Below are 17097 nucleotides of genomic sequence, written 5' to 3'. Positions count from 1 at the left end.
AGTGATTGTCATCGACCAGAGAAGATATTGTCGACTCACTTTTGCCAGAGTGTCAAGCTCGATCCATTGGACAATCATGTTGGTCGAGAACGCCGGGCTGCTGCTTTCTGCAGCTGTACCCATCCTACTCCTCCCGTATCTTCTGGGTGCTGTCATTTCCACGCTGAGACTGAGGTGGTATACCTCTGGTTTTCCGGTCATCAACAAACTCAAAGGCGAATGGTCTGATAAGCCCGCCGTGAAACGCATCGCCCGAGACATGAAGGCATGGATTCAGAAAGGATATTACAAGGTGGGAAATGCAGGGTCTCTCTCATGAATTGAAACAAGATCAGTCACTCATCGACTCAATAGTATAATGGCCCCTTTCAGATCATTGGATCGTTCGGGACACGGATTGTGTTGCCTCCCGACATGGCAGAGCACGTCAAGTCCGATCCTCGTTTCAGCGCCGACGAGGTGGTCAAAAAGTCCATGGCATCTACTCTGCCCGGCTTTGAAGGCCTACGTGCTACTGATGCTCTTACCACCATGATTCGCACCAAGCTGAGCACCAATCTTGGTATGTTTCAGCCTTGCTGCCCATTGCTCTGTTTCACCAGCGTCATGATGCTTACGATTCCGACTCAACAGGCAAATTCACTCAGGAATTGGCGGAGGAGACGGAAGTCGCATTTGACATGCGATGGGGGACAAGCACTGGTAAATTACTTACTCCCTTTTGACTCGTTTTTGTGTTCCTGGCTAAATAGCCGGGTAGAATGGCACGAAGTCGAGCTGCTGGCCAGTCTCCGTGACATCGTCACTCAAGTCTCGACGCGAATCTTCCTCGGCCCTGAGCTCTGCCGCGACGAGGAATGGCTGGACAACATCCAGGCATACACGAACAGCGTGTTCCATGCCGTGAGGGTGATACGTAGCTGGCCCGAGTGGTCTCGCCCCTACGTCCAATGGTTCCTGAAGGATTGCCGCAAAATCAGGCAGCAGGTGAAGCGAGCCGAGGAGATGATTGAGCCCATCATCGCCAAACGCATCGAAACCACGGAACGGGCCAAAAAGGGACTAGCAGACATGCCGAATGATGCCATGACCTGGATGCACCAAATCGCCATGAGCCGAAACGAGAAGTACCACGGAGCTCACGCCCAGCTGTCACTTAGCATGGCATCCGTGCATACAACATCCGATCTAACCTCAAACATTGTCCTTCAGCTCTGCCGGCACCCGGAAGTCATCGAACCGCTTCTCAAGGAGATACGAGAGGTTCGCGACCAGGACGGCAAGATGTCCAAGACCTCCTTGTACCAGATGAAGCTCGCAGACAGTGTGATGAAGGAGACACAGCGATTGAAACCACTTGGTGTCCGTGAGTTTCTCTCCCCGCTTCCCCAAAACTGTCGTCTAGCCAAACAAACACTCACCAGGCCAAGTCCTTACCCATCGCTACGCCCATGAAGACGTAACCCTACCAGACGGGACGCTCATACCCAGAGGCGCCCAAGTCGGTGTCAACATGTCCCGCATGTGGGATCCCAAGTACTACCCCAACCCCGAAGAATGGCAGCCCGACCGATTCCTCAAGCTGCGCGAGGAGGCCGGCAAGGAGCATCCTTCACAGTTTGTGACGACCACGATGGAAAGCCTCGGATTCGGCATTGGGACGCACGCGTGTCCCGGGAGGTTCTTCGCGGGGAACAAGGTGAAAATCTTGCTCGCGCATATACTGGAACACTACGAGTTCGAGAGAGTAGACTCCGGGCCCGACGCCTCGCCGTGGTATATAGAGATTGTGACGAACCCTAAGGCGAAGCTGCGGGTGCGCAGGAAGCAGGCCTCTGCTATATAGGTGTGTAGCTGTTTTGTCCGGAGTATTGTTACGTGGTGGAATAGACATATATCATGGAGAAAAAACAGACTCGGAGTTGCAAATGTGTGTCACTGAAAGCTTTGGGAGTTTCTGTCGCCCGATCATGGATGCATACCTTTGATGGCGGTTCGTTTGCAAAGATCAACAGAATTCCCGTCATCTCGCTGAAATGAGGGTTGCAACTCTGATCGAGTTCTTACGAAATAAGAGAATAGGTAGCCACAAGAGCCCAAGGTACATGAATGCATCATGAGACACCCATCGCTGCAATACAGTGTTATCGATGAAATAAGTCCCAGACTTCCATAGTCTACTCCGCAGTGAAACCTCATCCTCGCCTTGTTGGATCGCTCCTACCCTGGAAAATGTATTGATCTATTGTTGCACAGAGTCTGTCACTTGGCAGACAGCTGGCTGGCTGGCCGCATCTTCAGCAGTGGCACGCTGAGCCTCTAGCGGTTACTTCACCAGAGCACTTCGCCTGATGATCAACTCAGCAACCTGATTGAGCGAGGCGCTCTGTAGGACCTCGAAAATAGACAGCTTCGCCTGACCTGCCAAAGCAAGCCAATTGCGCAATTCGACGGCAACGAGAGAATCGACGCCGAGAACAGAAACGCCCTGTTCTGGGTCCACGCTCGCGACATCGACGTTGAAAATCGCCGCCAGCCGCGCGGCCAGTGCTTCTGCTACCTGTGCCGTGCCCTTCACTTCTTGCATTGATTTCTCGCCTCGATCGATGCTGCTGTGACCGAGTGCGCGGACGAGAATCGCGGTGGGGTCGAGTGAGGTGGCCTCGGAAGTCTGTGTCGATTGGGAGGATGATGCCGTTTGAACGAGGCGCAACGTGCCGAAACGCCGATCGCGACGAATGCCAGCCTCAGGCGTCAGACTGCTCCACGGCAGCAGGCCAACGATCCTCCGGGCTTCACCAGGTGACTGATCGAACCGACTGGATCGCTGGCTATGCTGGAGGCGCGTGTCGTGCTGGATGGCGTCTTCGATAAGGCGAAATACAGCGTCGACATGTATCGACTCGGTGCCAAGTGCTTCGACACGATGCCGAGCATCTTCGTCTGACGCCACCATTCCAACGCCTAAAACGGCCGGCAGAGCCAGACTGACGGCAGGGAGGCCGAGAGCCACGCGGTGGCTGGCCAAGGCGTCCTCGAACGCGTTGGCAGCGGCGTAGTTGGCCTGGGAGACGTGCCCCATCACACCGATGACTGACGACAGAAGCACGAAAAAGGACAGATCTTGAGGTAGGTGCTTGTGCAGATTCCTCGTGCCGGCGACCTTGGGCCCCACGGTTTTTCGCCATTGCGCGAAGGACATGCGATCGAACACGGTATCCTGTTTTTTTAAGTTAGTGAAAGTGTTTCAGCATTCGAACACGCGTTGTTTCCTATTTCTACGTACCGCTAGAACGTTGGCAGCGTGAATAACGCCACGGACCGGAGGCGATGTGGCCGAGACTTGACGGAGAAGTCGGACAAGACTCTCCTCACTCGATACATCACAGTTGAGGACTTGGAGGCGACAACCTCGTAGCGCGGCATCTTCGACGAGTCCCTCCGCCTGAGGGTGTGTCTCTGCGTTGCGGGAAATGAGGACCACACTCCGGGCGCCTTTGGACACCATCCAAGATGCAATGGCCCCGCCAATACCGTCCACCCCGCCAACGATCAGGTAAGTGGCTCTCTTATCATCGAGACGAAGTGGGCGGCGCACAGGAGACATAACCTGGACCGGACTGTCGTCCTGGGCCGCAATGACCACCTTGCCCGCCTTGCGTCGCTGCCGTTGCTGTTCCAAATGCCGCACAGCTTGACTCATCTGCGAGGGCGAGAACCTTGTCACGGGGGTAAGAGGTGAGGAAGACCCCGACGAGGAAGACACGGCGTTGTGAAAGATGATGCCTAGGCCCGCATCCAATGACTCCTTCATAAGCAGACCATTGTGGTCGCTCAGCTGTATCATATCCACTCGCGCATACGTAGCGCATCTTGCGGCAAGCTGGGCGACGTCTAGGCTCTTGTTCCAGCCACCGATTTCGACAAAGCGACCAAAATTCGCGATGCTATTTAGAGCAGACTGCAGCAGAGGTGCGGACAGCAATGACGTCGGGCCGGTGAGAACCACATCTACGCCCTGGCCGCCAGTCTGCCCCTTGATGGCATCACCTAATTCCCTCGCGTAACGGCTTTTAAGAATTTGACTTGGAGCAAGGTGGTATGTGTCCATGAGACGGTGTGTCTCGGCCTCCGTCAAGTCGGTGGTAGCAAACCACACGTCAGCGCCTACGTGATTTGCAACGGCCAGACCCGCCGTGCCATCAGCTCCACCATCGGCTTGCACGATCAGGACCTTGTCGCCCCTTCTCAATCTTGCCACGTGCACAAGGGCGTAATAAGCCCCAGAATACGCCAGCGGGGCACAGACGGCCTCCTCGAAGGATAGGCCATCAGGAATTTTCGCGACGCTGGTCCAACTCGCTTGTGCTATGCTTGCGTATGGCCCCTTAGTCACACCGCAGACCTTGTCGCCGAGCTGGAACCCACTGGCGTCCGTGTTGTGCCCAAGTCGGGTGACTATGCCCGCTACCTCGTGTACAGCCGTGGCTTCTTCGTCGTCGGCCTCTGTCGCAGTGCGGTGATGATGGACGCGAGGATCCAGGCTGAAAGCCCGCGTCTCGATCTCAACGACACCGTCAGCGAGCTCATTGGCAGCACCACACCACTGTTCGACGAAGCCACCTTCACCTGAATCCAATGCCTCCTCCCACACCAGTGGCCGATGGGGATCCTGAAAGGGCTGGAAGGTCTTGGTCTTGGACTCCTCTTTACTGCCCATCGCCGGGAAGATCCGTGGCACATGGACGACCGAGTCCTGAATCGCATACTCCCAGTCGGCGTCGGCGTGGCCAAACTCCTTGTTCAGCAATGTCTGCTGCAACACCCCGACAACATGCTTTATGACCACGTCCGCTTCTTCCGCCCAGGTTGTGGGCAAGTCCAGCAAGACGTAGGATCTGTCCACGTTTTCATGGCGGAGAGTTCGCAGCAGGCCCTGCACCTGAGAAGAGGCGGGTGTGGCGGAGGCGTCTGGACCGGCGCCGTTGGACAACCACAAAACTCCCCGACTCTCCAGAAGCACTCGACGGAGCTTATGGAACATGGACTCGTCCATATCATCCAGCACACAACCATTCTTGGCTACATCTGCAGCTAGTATGTGTACTTGGCTTTCGCCTGGTTGTACCTCCTCGAGGCTCTCCAGGGTGACCCGGATGCCCGTTGTCATATAAATGGCCTCGCCTAGCTGTGAGAGCCATTTCTGCTGCGACGGTGAAAGCGTGGATTCCGCATGAACGATTGTCACAAGACTGGGGTTGGATGGGCTGCTAGGGTTCACGGCGGACGCTTCTTGTTCAGGCGCGACACTTGTTAACATAACGGTCCATCTCTGGAATTGCGGCTGCTCGCAATCAGCAATGTCGAATTCGACGCCCGTGAATCCATTGGCGCGAAGAGCCTCATCCCACGCTTCTAGCACCATGACGAATTCCGGCTGCTCACCCTGCTGTTCCCAACCCGGGAGCGTGCTACAGATGAGCTGCGCGTCGAGACTGACGTGCGTCTTCACAACAAGTAGAAGCTTGCCGCCGGGCTTCAGCAGTTTCCGCATGTTTTCCAATGCCGTCTTCGGATTGTTGACTGCGTGTAGGTTCATGGATGCAACCACCAGGTCTATACTCCGTTCGGCTGCTACGTCGTGCGACGTCTCCGTCGGGCCCTCTTTTCCGAGATCGAGTTCCCGGAACTCGAGCACCTTGGTCCACCTGGCCAACTTCTGCTTGGCTGCCTCGAAATGCACTGATGAGGCGTCCGAGAATATGTATCGGTCGATGAGCAGCCCACCATTACCTCCCTGTCCGAATGCTTCCAACAGGGCTCCGGCCGCTGCCCCGTTGCCCGCACCAACCTCGAGAACAGCCGCTCCCGGTTGCTGAAGAGCAAGGACATTCGCTATCCTGGCAAGTTGCTTGTAGCTGCGAGTTTGGAGGCTGGGTAGTCCGCTGTTGTATTGCCTCATGAGATCATCGTTGTCCTCCCCTAAGAGGGCGGCAGGCGTTACCTCTCCTCGCACAATCTGTGCCAGTTTCTGACCAATGCGAACAAGGAGACCCCCGTGCGTCCCACCCGTGGACCGGAGCTCGTCGAACAACTTTTGCTTGAGTCCCTTGCTTGCTCGCCCCCAGGCTTTGCTTCCAGGCATCAGTTGCCCGCTCTTACCACGGGCCAGCACGCTCTGCATCCATGCAAATGAGGCGTGCCCGTGTGCTGTCCAACTGCCCGATGGCTGCCCCTCCAGCTCAGCCGCAGCATCGGCAATGAGGTGATAGGATGCGCGGACCACCTTTTTCTCGTAGTCCAGCTCTTCGCCTGCTAGTGTAGTGCGCATGTATTCTTTGATAGACGAGGGGATGCCACCGCGGCTCACTATCGGTACCCAACGGCTTTCATAGAGCGGAATTCTTTCCAGGCCACTTTCAGCCTCATCACGGGGAATGGCCTGGCAGAACAGCTGATTGATCACGAGAGGGGTCTCACGGCGGCTATCACCTTGTTGTTGCGAGTTCGCGACGGATACGTCCGAGGTGAAGCCTCTGCGTTGCGCACTCCGCAACTCACTGAAAACCGCCAGGCGCTCCCTCCCCCCTCTGTTTAGCGATCGAGGCACAAAAGCATCCTGGAGCGACCTAGGAAGCACCATGGACGTCTTGCCCGTGTCTGGGGGCAAGTTTGCGTAAGTAGCTTGGATGATGCAGTCCAGCGTCGTGGGGTGGATAACGTAGGAGGCGAAGTATGGCGACGCTGACGGAGACTCCAGCTCGAGGATGTCCAAGTCGGCTGCCGCTCTTTTGAGGGTTTTCGACGCCACCACGTCTGCGATGCCTTGGAAGGCCGGTCCATATTGAACTCCCATACTGGCGACATCTGCCCGAAGTGCCGAACCGGCCACTCGTCGTACCTTGGATTCCTGTGTCTTGAGGAAGGAGTCGACGTTCGGTGCGACGGCGTCCTCGATATCTTGCTGCTCCACCACGGCCGAGACGAGACCACCACAGTTTTCCACCCACATGTCATTGGCCCCCAGAGAGCGCACCTCATATTCGTACCAGCCATCAGCCTTGTCCCCCTCGCGTCGTGACGGTCCCAGACGGAAGTACATCTCGACACCTCCGACCGACTTTTCCGACTCGGGAACCACTAAGGCGCTTAGAAACTCGACGTTTTTGACACGATAGCCGCGAATCTTGTCTTCAGACGGATCCGTGACGAGACGAACGGCCTCGATGGCCATGGATACGTAGGCCGCGCCAGGAAGCACAACCATGCCATCGACACGATGGTCGCCGATCCAAGGAAGGTCGACGAGACGTATAAAGTTTCGCCATGCCGGTGTCGTTGCGCCCGAAACAGGCATACCAAGGAGCTCGTGGGGTGGAAATCTCTTGTGGCGGATGTCCTTGTTGACCCGCGATTCGATCCAGTAGCGACTCGAGTGATTCCACGGATAAGTCGGCAGGCCGGGCACAAATTTCATGATGTTCGAGGTGGTCACGGCCTCCTCGCCGTTTGCCTCTGGGTATTTGTTGATGGCCGATAAAGATACGGCATATCCGAGACGGACGAGTTCTCCGGCCACGTCTTGCATGGTCTCCACGGCATTCGCATTTCGCTGAAGACAGGACATGTAAGCCATCTTGCGGCCTCGCAAGATCTGTCTCATGGGACCCGCCAGAGCGCCATGCGGTCCTATTTCAACAATGGCGTCTACTTGGGCGGAGCTTGCGTCGGTCTCACCGAAGCACATGGCCTCAAATGCCTGGCTAAAGAGAACCGGGCTCGTTAGGTTCCGCACATAGTGCTCTGCTGACAGCGATTGGGCGGACGTGACGACGCCCCCCGTGACAGGGGACGTGTACCTAACGTCACCGGGCCAAGTCGGGCTCGATGGTACGATGTCCCGCAGCTTCTCCAGGTAGGCAGACTCCATGCGCCGCATATGGGGTGAGTGATATGCCAGCGCGACCCTGAGCTTGCGAGCGAATTTGCCGTCGGCCTCGAGACGCCTCACAACTTCGTCCAGATCATCTATGTCACCCGAAAGAGTGACGCTCTCGGGACTGTTGACACACGCCACCACGACGCGGCCGTCAGAAGTCGTTTCCCTTACGTATCTTTCCGCCTCGTCGGGTCCCACGCCGGCCGCAGCCATGCCACCAACGACGCCCGAGGCTTTCGGGTCCAGCAGAGTGCGCGCGAGCTCGCCACGCCAGTATGTCACGCCGAGCGTCTGCTCGAACGAGAGCGCCCCAGCGGCATATGCGGCCGCGATTTCGCCGCTGGAATGGCTCGTGACGGCCGATGGACGGATGCCCCATGAGCGGAGCAACACCACCAGGCACACCTGCAGCGCCACGGTGATGGGCTGGCCCAGGTGAATCTCCGAGACGCGACTGGACTTGGCATCGCGCGTCAGTTCCTCGCGCAACGACCAGTCGGCGCCGTACATCTCCCGCAGGACTCGGTCGGCCTCGTCGATCGCCTCTGCGAATACGGGGTATGCGTACAGCAATTCTCGGCCCATGGCATGCCATTGCGCGCCTTGACCGTTGAACACAAAGCCGAGTCGCGGCGCCCGCTTATTTGCGGGCGCGTGTCCTACCTTGAGAGCCGCCGTCTTGTCCAGATCGTCGGCCAACTCGGCCAAGTTGCTAGCACGCACTGTAGTGATATAGGAGAGGCGCGATCGCCGGTGACTGAGCGTGAAGGCGATGTCGGCAGGCTGCAGATCCATCTCGCCCTCTATGCTCTTCCGGATGCAAGCAGCCAGGTTTCCGGCCATGGCTCAGGTCGTGTCGGCGTCCTGGGCGCTGAGCACATACAGTCGAGACACATCACCGTCGTCCGCTGTCGTTGTCCTGCGACCGTTGCCATTTGCGAGCCGCGTTTCAGGCGCACCTTCGAGGATGACGTGTGCGTTTGTCCCTCCGTAGCCAAAGTTGCTGATGGACGCGCGCAAGGGTTTGTTGCGTGGCCAGGGCACCACATTGGTCGGCACTCGCAAGTGCCAGTCGTCAAGGGGAATCTTGTCGTTCCCCACGACGTAGTTCTGATTCGGCGGAATGGCTCGGTACTTCATGGCCATCGCAGTCTTGATAATGCCAGCCAATCCGCTGACGCCCTCGGTATGCCCGACATTGGTCTTGACCGAGCCGACCCAGACGGGGTCGTCTTGTGTGCGGCTTGCACCGAACGTCCGGGCAAGTGATTCGGCCTCGGTAACATCCCCCGCCTGCGTCCCGGTCATGTGCGCCTCCACGTACCCCGTGTCTGAAAGATCGAGACCCGCTCGTTGGTAGCAATGTCGTATCAGCCGGATCTGCGCGTCCATGGAGGGAGAGGTGATGCTGGTTGTTCTACCGTCCTGGTTCAGTCCCGTCTCCCGTATCACGGCATGCACCCGGTCGCCGTCTCGCACGGCCGCATCGAGGGACTTTAGCACAAGCACGGCCACCCCTTCTCCACGGCCGTAGCCCTGCGCCCGCGAATCCCACGCGTAACAACGTCCATCTGCGCCCACCATGCTAAAAATAACAAAAGCCCAGGGTTAGTCCCCACACAGGAAGCGCTAAGTACAAGAAAGAGATTGAAGCTGTTTAGACCAAGGTAAGTTACGTACCCAAGAGTGGACATGGCGATGTAGATGTCTGGATTCAAGATCGCATTCGAAGCTCCGACGATGGAAACGTGGGACTCTCCCGACCGGATGGTCTGGCATGCCTGGTGCAAGGCGGCGAGGGCGGCCGAGCAACCGGTGTCGATGGACATGCTGGCTCCCTGGAAATCGTAGAAGTGGGAGACCCTGTTGGAGAACATGGCCGTGTAGTTTCCGGTGAGCGTGGACGGCGGCATCGTCTCGGGATCGCGCGTCTGAACGTCGTGGTAATCCTTGGTGTAGCAACCGACGAACACCGACGTGTTGGGGCCCGGCCCCGCGAGCTTTTCTATGGGTAGACCGGCTGTTGTTTTCGAAGAAAGTAAAAGATTAGATAGGGGTTACTTGGGTTTTGCTCATAAGGGGCAAGCAAAAGGCTACTTTAGCGTCCTCTGTTGCTTCGTACGTCACCTCCAATAGCAGCCGAAGCTGAGGATCCGCTGCCTGCCCATCCCATCGCCGTCAGCTGGAGAAATAGAGATGGGATGAAATTTTGGCAAAAAGGAGGAGGGAGGGAAGGGAAAGGATCAAAAGAGCTTACACTGGCTACTTCGGACGTGAATCGAAAGAATGCGGCATCGAACAGAGCCACGTCTTCGTGTAAGAAATAACCCCCGGTGGCATGATTCTGCAAAGAAAAGGCGAGTTTCTTAGCAATCCCTTGGTCCGTTCCGAGATCTTTAACCGACTCTCATATAAACCTACTCTACCACTCTTCGCAGGATTCGGGTCGTAGTATGATTTCACGTCGAACCGCGACTCGGGTATGGGGGACCAGGCGTCTCGACCGCTGGCACAGAGGTCCCAGAGCCCCTCCGGACTCGTGACGCCGCCGGGGAATCTGCAGGCCATGCCCACGACGGCGATGGGCGACGCAGACTGGGGGTGGGACATGGTCCTCTCCTCATGACCATGATGCCTGCTTTTGTCAAACGACGATGCCCCGTTGGAGCCGTTGGTCATGTTTATCGTTATGATGATGATGTCTGAGATAGTACCATGTAATACGGGTGGACTGGAAAATGAACCATATGAAAAGATGACTTCGAAAAAGCATTGGAAATACGAGAGACTTAATGGATATCGAGGTGAATCGATTTAAAGAGGTAGTATTGTTAGTTAGGTACATCCGGGATACCCTGACATGCCTTATTCGGCAATTGTAAGCTGGCATGCTGTTCGCCGATCGGGCTGCAGCCGTCTTCCTTCGGCCTGTAAGCTGGATAAAACAATAGCTGCAGGAGGGGGGGGGGGGGGGGGGGGGGGGGGGGGGGAGGGGGGTAAATGCACTAAAACCACAGAGATAATGGTGGACATTTCGGGTGTTGCTTACAGTCGTGTTTGCACCTTGCCTGTGGGAAGTAATAATTCCCAAAGGTATCTTAGATCCCTAGCTCTCTTGCGTTCCCTATTCTCAGTTGGGCATAAGTTGTCCTAAATTTCCAGGAACATTTTCGCAACCAATCTTGAGAGGAGGGCCTCACACTTGCAGTGGGCAGTTCACTACGACGGAGCCAAGGATGCCGGATTCGACAGTCCGAGTTCCCCTCGGGGTTCTGGATCACTTCCTTCCTCCCCATTATCTGCCCATGAAATGGTACATCCCGTTGAAGGACGCCGTTACGCCCCAGGAAGCGTTCAAGGCTTTGGAAGATGGCCTTCGCCTTACCTTCCGACAACTGCCCTGGCTGAGCGGGAAAATCTACAAAGCAGATCCAGGAACACCAGGCGGACGCCCCGGCCAGCTTGAGATCCGGTATGACCCAGCGGACCTTGAGGATAACAGCAAGCCTGTGCCTCATTTCCGTTTCAAGCTACTAGACGAAACGGTGAGCTACGAAGAGATCTGTGAGAGCGGCTACCCCATGGACACGATTCCGGACGAGGAGGTCTTTTGGGGAGATTTCCTCAACTTTCCCGAGGTGGATAAGGGTGCCGAGTGCTTCAAGGCTCAGGCCAACTTTGTGCCGGGAGCGTTGATCCTGTGCGGCGCCACTCACCACAACGCCTGCGACGGCACCGCCTTGTTTGACGTGTGGAGGATATGGGCGGCCAACTGTGCCGCCTTGCAGGCAAACACCGCGCCTGTGGTCCTCGATCCCTTGAGCTCGGATCGCGGTCTTATCGAGCGTATATGGGCGGACGAGGGCAGCCGATTGGAGGATGTCGATGATGCAAAAGGAGAAACGGGCCATGTGGAAGCAAAGTCATACACCTTGTTGGACATGGAACCACCAAATGCACCGTCGAAGGAGGATCGCCGGTTACCTCCACCACCATCCTCTGGTGAGGCCATGACGTCGGCCGTCTTCTACATGTCACCCGACAAGTTCACCGCACTCCACAAGCGCTGTCTGGACGAGGCGGGCGCCGGATCGCGTATCTCGGGAAACGACAGCATGACGGCGCTGATCTGGCGCAGTCTGCTCAAAGCCAGACACGCGGCAGCCATCGCCGCCGGTCGAGCGAGCGAGTCGGACAATGTCGAGGCCTGGTTGCAGCTGACGCTCGACGGCCGGCCCAACATCTCCGCCAAGGGCGCCATGCCATTCGAGTACCTGGGCAACCTGGTGTTCTGGAACCGGGTTGCCATGCCGATATCGACGCTGACTTCGCCCGATACTGGTATCACCACGGTGGCGATGGCCATCCGCAGAGAGGCCGACGCAGCGACTCCGCAGGCCATGCTGGGTGCATATGGGCTGGCGCGGCGCCTTGAAGATCTCTCGAAACTTCAGCTCAGCATCACCCATGCCCACGGTTACGACATGATCCTGTCGTCTCTCATGATGATGCGCATCGAGGACATGCGGTGGGGCGGGCGCTTGTTCGCCAATGGTGGAAAGGCCGATGCGTTGAGGCCTCTCTTTGACGATATCAACAAGGCTGGACGTCTTTGTTTCGCGATGCCGCGCGAGCCGGGGCGCGGCGTCGAGTTTGTGGTCAATTTGTTCCAGGATGAATGGGATTACTTGCTGGAAGATGAGGAGTTTGGGGAATATGCTTTGTATTTGACTTCTTGAGAAGAGGAAACGGTGTAGAGCCAAGGCGAGTTCACGATAGTCATTCTGGTATCGTATCAATTCCTGGCAGTATTTGATGTTGTGTCCCTGCCGCAGCGGTCTTCCATGACATGACGCTGACCCACTTTTGACCTCGAGTCCCCACACTTTGTCGAACATGAACACCGTGACAACTGTAGAGATACCAAAGTCTCATCACTTTCAACAAATAAACTCTGCACTGTATATACTGAGATAACTCAATCGCCAGAAACAGCGCAAATGATGGCCAACATAATACGACTGGAATCTACGATGCGCGCATCATCATAGTCCCCCTGGACTTCTACGGTCGCACGGCAAAGAGTAGACGAACAAGCCATGAACAAACAGCAATGAAGCAGTATCCACTAGGACAACAGCTACAAGGTCTCCCAAACAACGCTGACAGCCGATCTCCGGAATCTAGCAACAGACGCCGCCGATGACTGATGGGATGTTACAATCGGCAGCAACACCACCGTCTTGCCGGCGCCGTCCTTTCTAGGCGCAGCGAGTGGGGCGTGTCACGCGAGTCGAGGGTGGAAGATCCCAGGGATCAACGGCGGGGTCAGGAGGACCTACAGGTGGAGATTTTGCAAGGCTGTTTCAAGGCTCGAAAGTGAGGCTGTAGACTGCAGATCCAGCCACTGATCTGCAGGATCAGCTAGGCTCAGCCCATTGCAGACCAGAGATCTACAGTTCAGTTCAATACGAGGCTGGCAACTCGGCCCAGGCCCTCTCTACCGCGGCCCTGTATAAAGCTCAAGATCAGCCACCTACGGCCTCACCACCAGATAGAGAATCAAGCCTTCATGTGCGGACTACACCCAGATATCCTGTGCCAGTTGACAGGGCGGGACGCGATACCGTGGTGCACACATTCGCCGAACGCACCGCCGAATCCATCCGCCGAATCTTATGCAGGTAGCTGATTCAGTGCTACGAGGCAACTGCCGTCTGACTGTGCTAGAATTGCCCGGGCAAGACCTTGATGCGTGATAATGGGTTCCACGCATGGTATCGCGGAGTTGTCGGTCCGAAGCTCTCTGGGGATTCGTCTGGCGGGACGAAGGGAACAATCGACCCCTGATATCAAGGAGATATAAGAGGGTTGGTGTTTAGCTGACTTATTAACCTTTGGTACTTACCGTTGGATAATGATAGCCATTCTTAATCCCAGAAACTGGACTTGCTCGGGAACGTTTTCCACACATTGGCCTATTATCATAGCTTGCTACTCTTTCGTTTCACGTCATCAGTTCTCTCTCGTGGTCGCATCTCCCCCGGCCCTCCCTATAGTTGGCACTGACTCCTAACGCAAAACCATGTCCGAAGTCAAAGGGTACCGCAGGCCAGAGCATGGCGTCTTCCGCTTCCTACCGGACGCCTGGGTCCCGTACGCCGAGCTCATGCGTCTCGACCGGCAGGCAGGCTTCTGGGCCTTCTACTGGCACTACCTGATAGGGCTCGGGTTCGCCATCAACATCCCCCCGTTCTCCGGCGAGATGGACTTGACCACCCTTGCCTTCCTCGCGGGATACCTCTGGGTCTGGACCACGCTCTTCCGCGGCATCACCTGTACGTGGAACGACAACCTGGATCAGGATTTTGACCGCCAGGTTGCTCGCTGCCGCGTGAGACCCATCCCGCGGGGTGCCGTCTCGACCGCGCAGGCACACGTCTTCACTGCGGCGCAGATTGCGGTTGGGGCCGCCATCTTGTACCCGTTGGGCGGTTCGGTGTCGATCCACGCCGTCATAGACGGCGTGCTTCTGTTCATCTACCCTCTGCTGAAGCGCTGCACGAACTACCCCCAGGTCGAGCTGGGCTTTGGGCTCTCGTACGCCATCTTCTTGGTGGCGGCCATGGTCGGCAAGGAGCCGTTGGCACCTCTGTTCGACCCGTCATCGGATCTGTCTGCTCGGTTGACCACCGTCGCCGAATCGCCACTGGCCCGGTCGGCTGGGTATCTCTACTTCTCCGGCATTCTGTGGACGGTCATCTTCGACACGATCTATGCTCACCAGGACTATCTCGACGATTTGAAGGCCGGCGTCAAGGGTCTCGCCGTGCGACTCGGCCGGAAGGGAACGAAACCCGCCTGCTACGTCGCGGGCGCGGTGCAAATCTTCTGTCTGGTGAAAGCGGGCCAGTTGGCGGGGTTCGGCGAGGCGTACTACGCCATCTCGTGTGGCGTTACTGCTCTCGTGCTGGCGTGGATGATCGCGGTGGTCGACTTGGAAAATGGCGACAGTTGCGCTTGGGCGTTCGGTAGTGGAAGCGGCTATGTCGGTACTGCGATGACGGTTGGGCTCATGGCTGACTTCGTGCTGAAGAAGTATGGATACTATTCGGCCTAGGGATGGGGGGGTTATAGGCATGATGCCCGCAGTCATTACTGCCATAGTCTCGTGAATACCTTACCCGAGTACATAGTCTTCCAGCCATTGCTGGGCCTTGTGTACGTACCTTAGGTGGGAGGGCAGCATCGAGTTCGATGTTCTGATCTTGAGTGGAAATCCAGTACTGTAATTCGCCTCAATTGGTGACCTGTTGATAACGTGATACAGTATTTCGTTGCCAGCTTTGGCAAACTCACAGCTGCGTTATGTCAATATCCCGTCCTTGTGTCTTTAGGAGTAGTAGGGACATCCGATGAAGCAACTGAGCGGCGAAGTAATCATTGAAATGCAGAGCTATCTATCGCCGAGATCATGTTTGCATGTTTCTTTTTCTTAGAGCAAAGAAGCAGACTCGTGAGGCGTGGCGCATCATTCGAGGGTCTTTAGTTTACCGTTCTCAACAAGTTGAAGAATTCATTGACGAACATCCATTCTTTGTTTCCAGAGTTACTAACTGTTGAACCTAGTAAAAGAGAAAGGGCATGTACTAGGCGCCTGGCATGCGAGCATTTTTACACCCATTGCTTGTTACCCAGATGCGAGATGAACGCACCACCATATCCCTCCTCAATGCTAGCCTTCTCCCAGACGGACCGAACAGCCTTGACCGATTCCTCCGGGGTGATTGGACCCTTGAAGTGGGGGGCATACGATGCGAGCTTGCCCACGAATCCCATCAGGCCATTCACCTGCTCTGGCGTGGCTGGAGAGATGTGTTAGTCCACTACTAGTACTCAGGCGTCCCCGCCAGAGCTGGGAATAGAGATAAGTACGTACCATTTGCATAGCGACCGACTTCTACCAAGCCCGGACTGATGCTTAAGAAGAGGATGCCCTCTTTCTTGTATTCCGCGTTGAACTTGGCCACGATAATGTTCAGGGCGGCCTTGGATGCGGCATAGATCGGGCCAACGTCAATCTCGCATTGGTTGGTCAGGTCGATGTCGCCCACGCCAGATGAGATGGCGATGACCTTCTTGGCCTTGCCCTTCTTGATCAGAGGAACAAAGAGATTGAAGAGGTGGAGCTGGCCGGTGACATTTGTCTGGAATGTCTCGGCAGCACCAGCATCGACCTCTTCGATCTTATCGGCCCTGTTTTGTGCATCTACCATTAGTCCACACCATCACAGAACAGCCTGGAGCCGGGGGGTGGTCGTCAGGAGAGGGAGAGGTAAGACATACAATGCGCTGACAGGTCCGTAAGCATCAAACTCGGGCACGAGACCGGCGTTGGCAACCAGGTAGTCGACACCACGGTCGCCAACGATCTTGGCGGTCTCGGCGGTCGCCTCCTTCAGGCTGGCGTAGTTGGTGAGGTCTCCATGGAGGATGTGTACATTGGGGCGGTCGCCCAGCTCCGCGGCAACCTTCTTCTCGGTCGCAGCCTTGTTACGGACAAGACCGATGACCAGGTTGTCCTTATCTTCCGACAGTTGCCGAAGGAACTCGAACTGAAATCAAGGGTTCAAATTAGCACGGGGTAAGCAAACGCGGTGGGATTAGGTGTGTAGCAGACGTACGCCAATTCCCTTGGACACCCCTGTGACAACGTAGACGGACATGGTTCAAGTGAGTACAGGTAAGGATTTCTGAGCTAAACTGGTTTGTTAGTTTGATGGGGAAAGGAGAGATGCAGACAGGTTCTGGAATCAGACGCTAGGGTATTTAGAGGTATAGCATATGTCAATTGATAGAACGCAATAGATCCTTGGAAAGCTTCGATTAAAGCTTTAATTAGTAAGCTCGGCGTTTGCATTCCCCCGAGAGCCTGTTTGCGTGCCAATCCGTGACACGGATTCTGCCAGTGAGAGGCGCCCGGTTGTTGGCCTATCGTAAGGTCTTGTTGGTGGTTGAATCTTTGTCTTTTCGAAAGACTTCCAGTTTCACATGCGACTTTGTGACAGGTACCTGGCACTAGTCTAGATTCAATTTCTTGGCACAGACCTCTCATCCACTTTTTGGCGTCCTTACCGGCGCAGCGGTCGCTATCACTT

General features: G+C 56.2%; 5 protein-coding genes across 5 annotated transcripts; 3 read left to right on the top strand and 2 right to left on the bottom strand.

Annotated features, from left to right (window-relative positions):
• Positions 1 to 76: 76 nt before the first annotated feature.
• B0H65DRAFT_490842 (cytochrome P450) lies at positions 77 to 1840 on the top strand (the record flags this gene model as incomplete). The annotated part of the gene is made up of 5 exons (XM_062827738.1): positions 77 to 292; positions 355 to 562; positions 634 to 702; positions 761 to 1366; positions 1431 to 1840. Coding segments are annotated over 5 exons (1509 nt in total), but the record flags the coding sequence as incomplete, so codon positions are not given.
• Positions 1841 to 2041: 201 nt separating this feature from the next.
• B0H65DRAFT_557013 (putative polyketide synthase) lies at positions 2042 to 10618 on the bottom strand (the record flags this gene model as incomplete). Its single annotated transcript, XM_062830076.1, is given in 11 exon segments — positions 2042 to 3220; positions 3287 to 4606; positions 4616 to 8784; positions 8839 to 9270; positions 9286 to 9379; positions 9392 to 9433; positions 9443 to 9524; positions 9620 to 9939; positions 10037 to 10099; positions 10197 to 10283; positions 10361 to 10618. Coding segments are annotated over 11 exon segments (7761 nt in total). The 3' UTR covers positions 2042 to 2326.
• A 202-nt stretch (positions 10619 to 10820) lies between these two features.
• On the top strand, positions 10821 to 12727 carry B0H65DRAFT_460933 (uncharacterized protein). The gene is made up of 2 exons (XM_062826574.1): positions 10821 to 10860; positions 10989 to 12727. The coding sequence occupies exon 2, from the start codon at positions 11176 to 11178 to the stop codon at positions 12676 to 12678; it is 1503 nt and encodes a 500-aa protein (XP_062682689.1). The 5' UTR covers positions 10821 to 10860; positions 10989 to 11175; the 3' UTR covers positions 12679 to 12727.
• Positions 12728 to 13848: 1121 nt separating this feature from the next.
• B0H65DRAFT_570557 (UbiA prenyltransferase family) lies at positions 13849 to 15357 on the top strand. The gene has a single exon (XM_062830453.1). The coding sequence runs from the start codon at positions 14025 to 14027 to the stop codon at positions 15057 to 15059; it is 1035 nt and encodes a 344-aa protein (XP_062682688.1). The 5' UTR covers positions 13849 to 14024; the 3' UTR covers positions 15060 to 15357.
• A 47-nt stretch (positions 15358 to 15404) lies between these two features.
• On the bottom strand, positions 15405 to 16866 carry B0H65DRAFT_460927 (uncharacterized protein). The gene is made up of 4 exons (XM_062826573.1): positions 16624 to 16866; positions 16286 to 16554; positions 15879 to 16195; positions 15405 to 15804 (listed from the first exon to the last, which is right to left on the bottom strand). Exons 1-4 carry the CDS (start codon positions 16663 to 16665, stop codon positions 15614 to 15616), a joined length of 819 nt encoding a protein of 272 aa, XP_062682687.1. The 5' UTR covers positions 16666 to 16866; the 3' UTR covers positions 15405 to 15613.
• Positions 16867 to 17097: the final 231 nt, after the last annotated feature.

The sequence above is a fragment of the Neurospora tetraspora genome (assembly GCF_033439725.1).
Source record: "Neurospora tetraspora strain CBS 560.94 chromosome Unknown B0H65scaffold_3, whole genome shotgun sequence".
Taxonomy (NCBI): domain Eukaryota; kingdom Fungi; phylum Ascomycota; class Sordariomycetes; order Sordariales; family Sordariaceae; genus Neurospora; species Neurospora tetraspora.
Note: the sequence above shows the minus strand (reverse complement) of the source record. Positions and strands in the feature narration are given on the sequence as shown.

Coding starts and splice junctions, on each gene's coding strand:
- B0H65DRAFT_460927 (XM_062826573.1), bottom strand. CDS start 16,665: ATGTCCGTCTACGTTGTCACAGGGGTGTCCAAGGGAATTGGC. Junction 16,196..16,285: donor TACGGACCTGTCAGCGCATT/GTATGTCTTACC, acceptor TGCACAAAACAG/GGCCGATAAGATCGAAGAGG. Junction 15,805..15,878: donor AGTCGGTCGCTATGCAAATG/GTACGTACTTAT, acceptor ACATCTCTCCAG/CCACGCCAGAGCAGGTGAAT.
- B0H65DRAFT_570557 (XM_062830453.1), top strand. CDS start 14,025: ATGTCCGAAGTCAAAGGGTACCGCAGGCCAGAGCATGGCGTCTTCCGC.
- B0H65DRAFT_460933 (XM_062826574.1), top strand. CDS start 11,176: ATGCCGGATTCGACAGTCCGAGTTCCCCTCGGGGTTCTGGATCACTTC.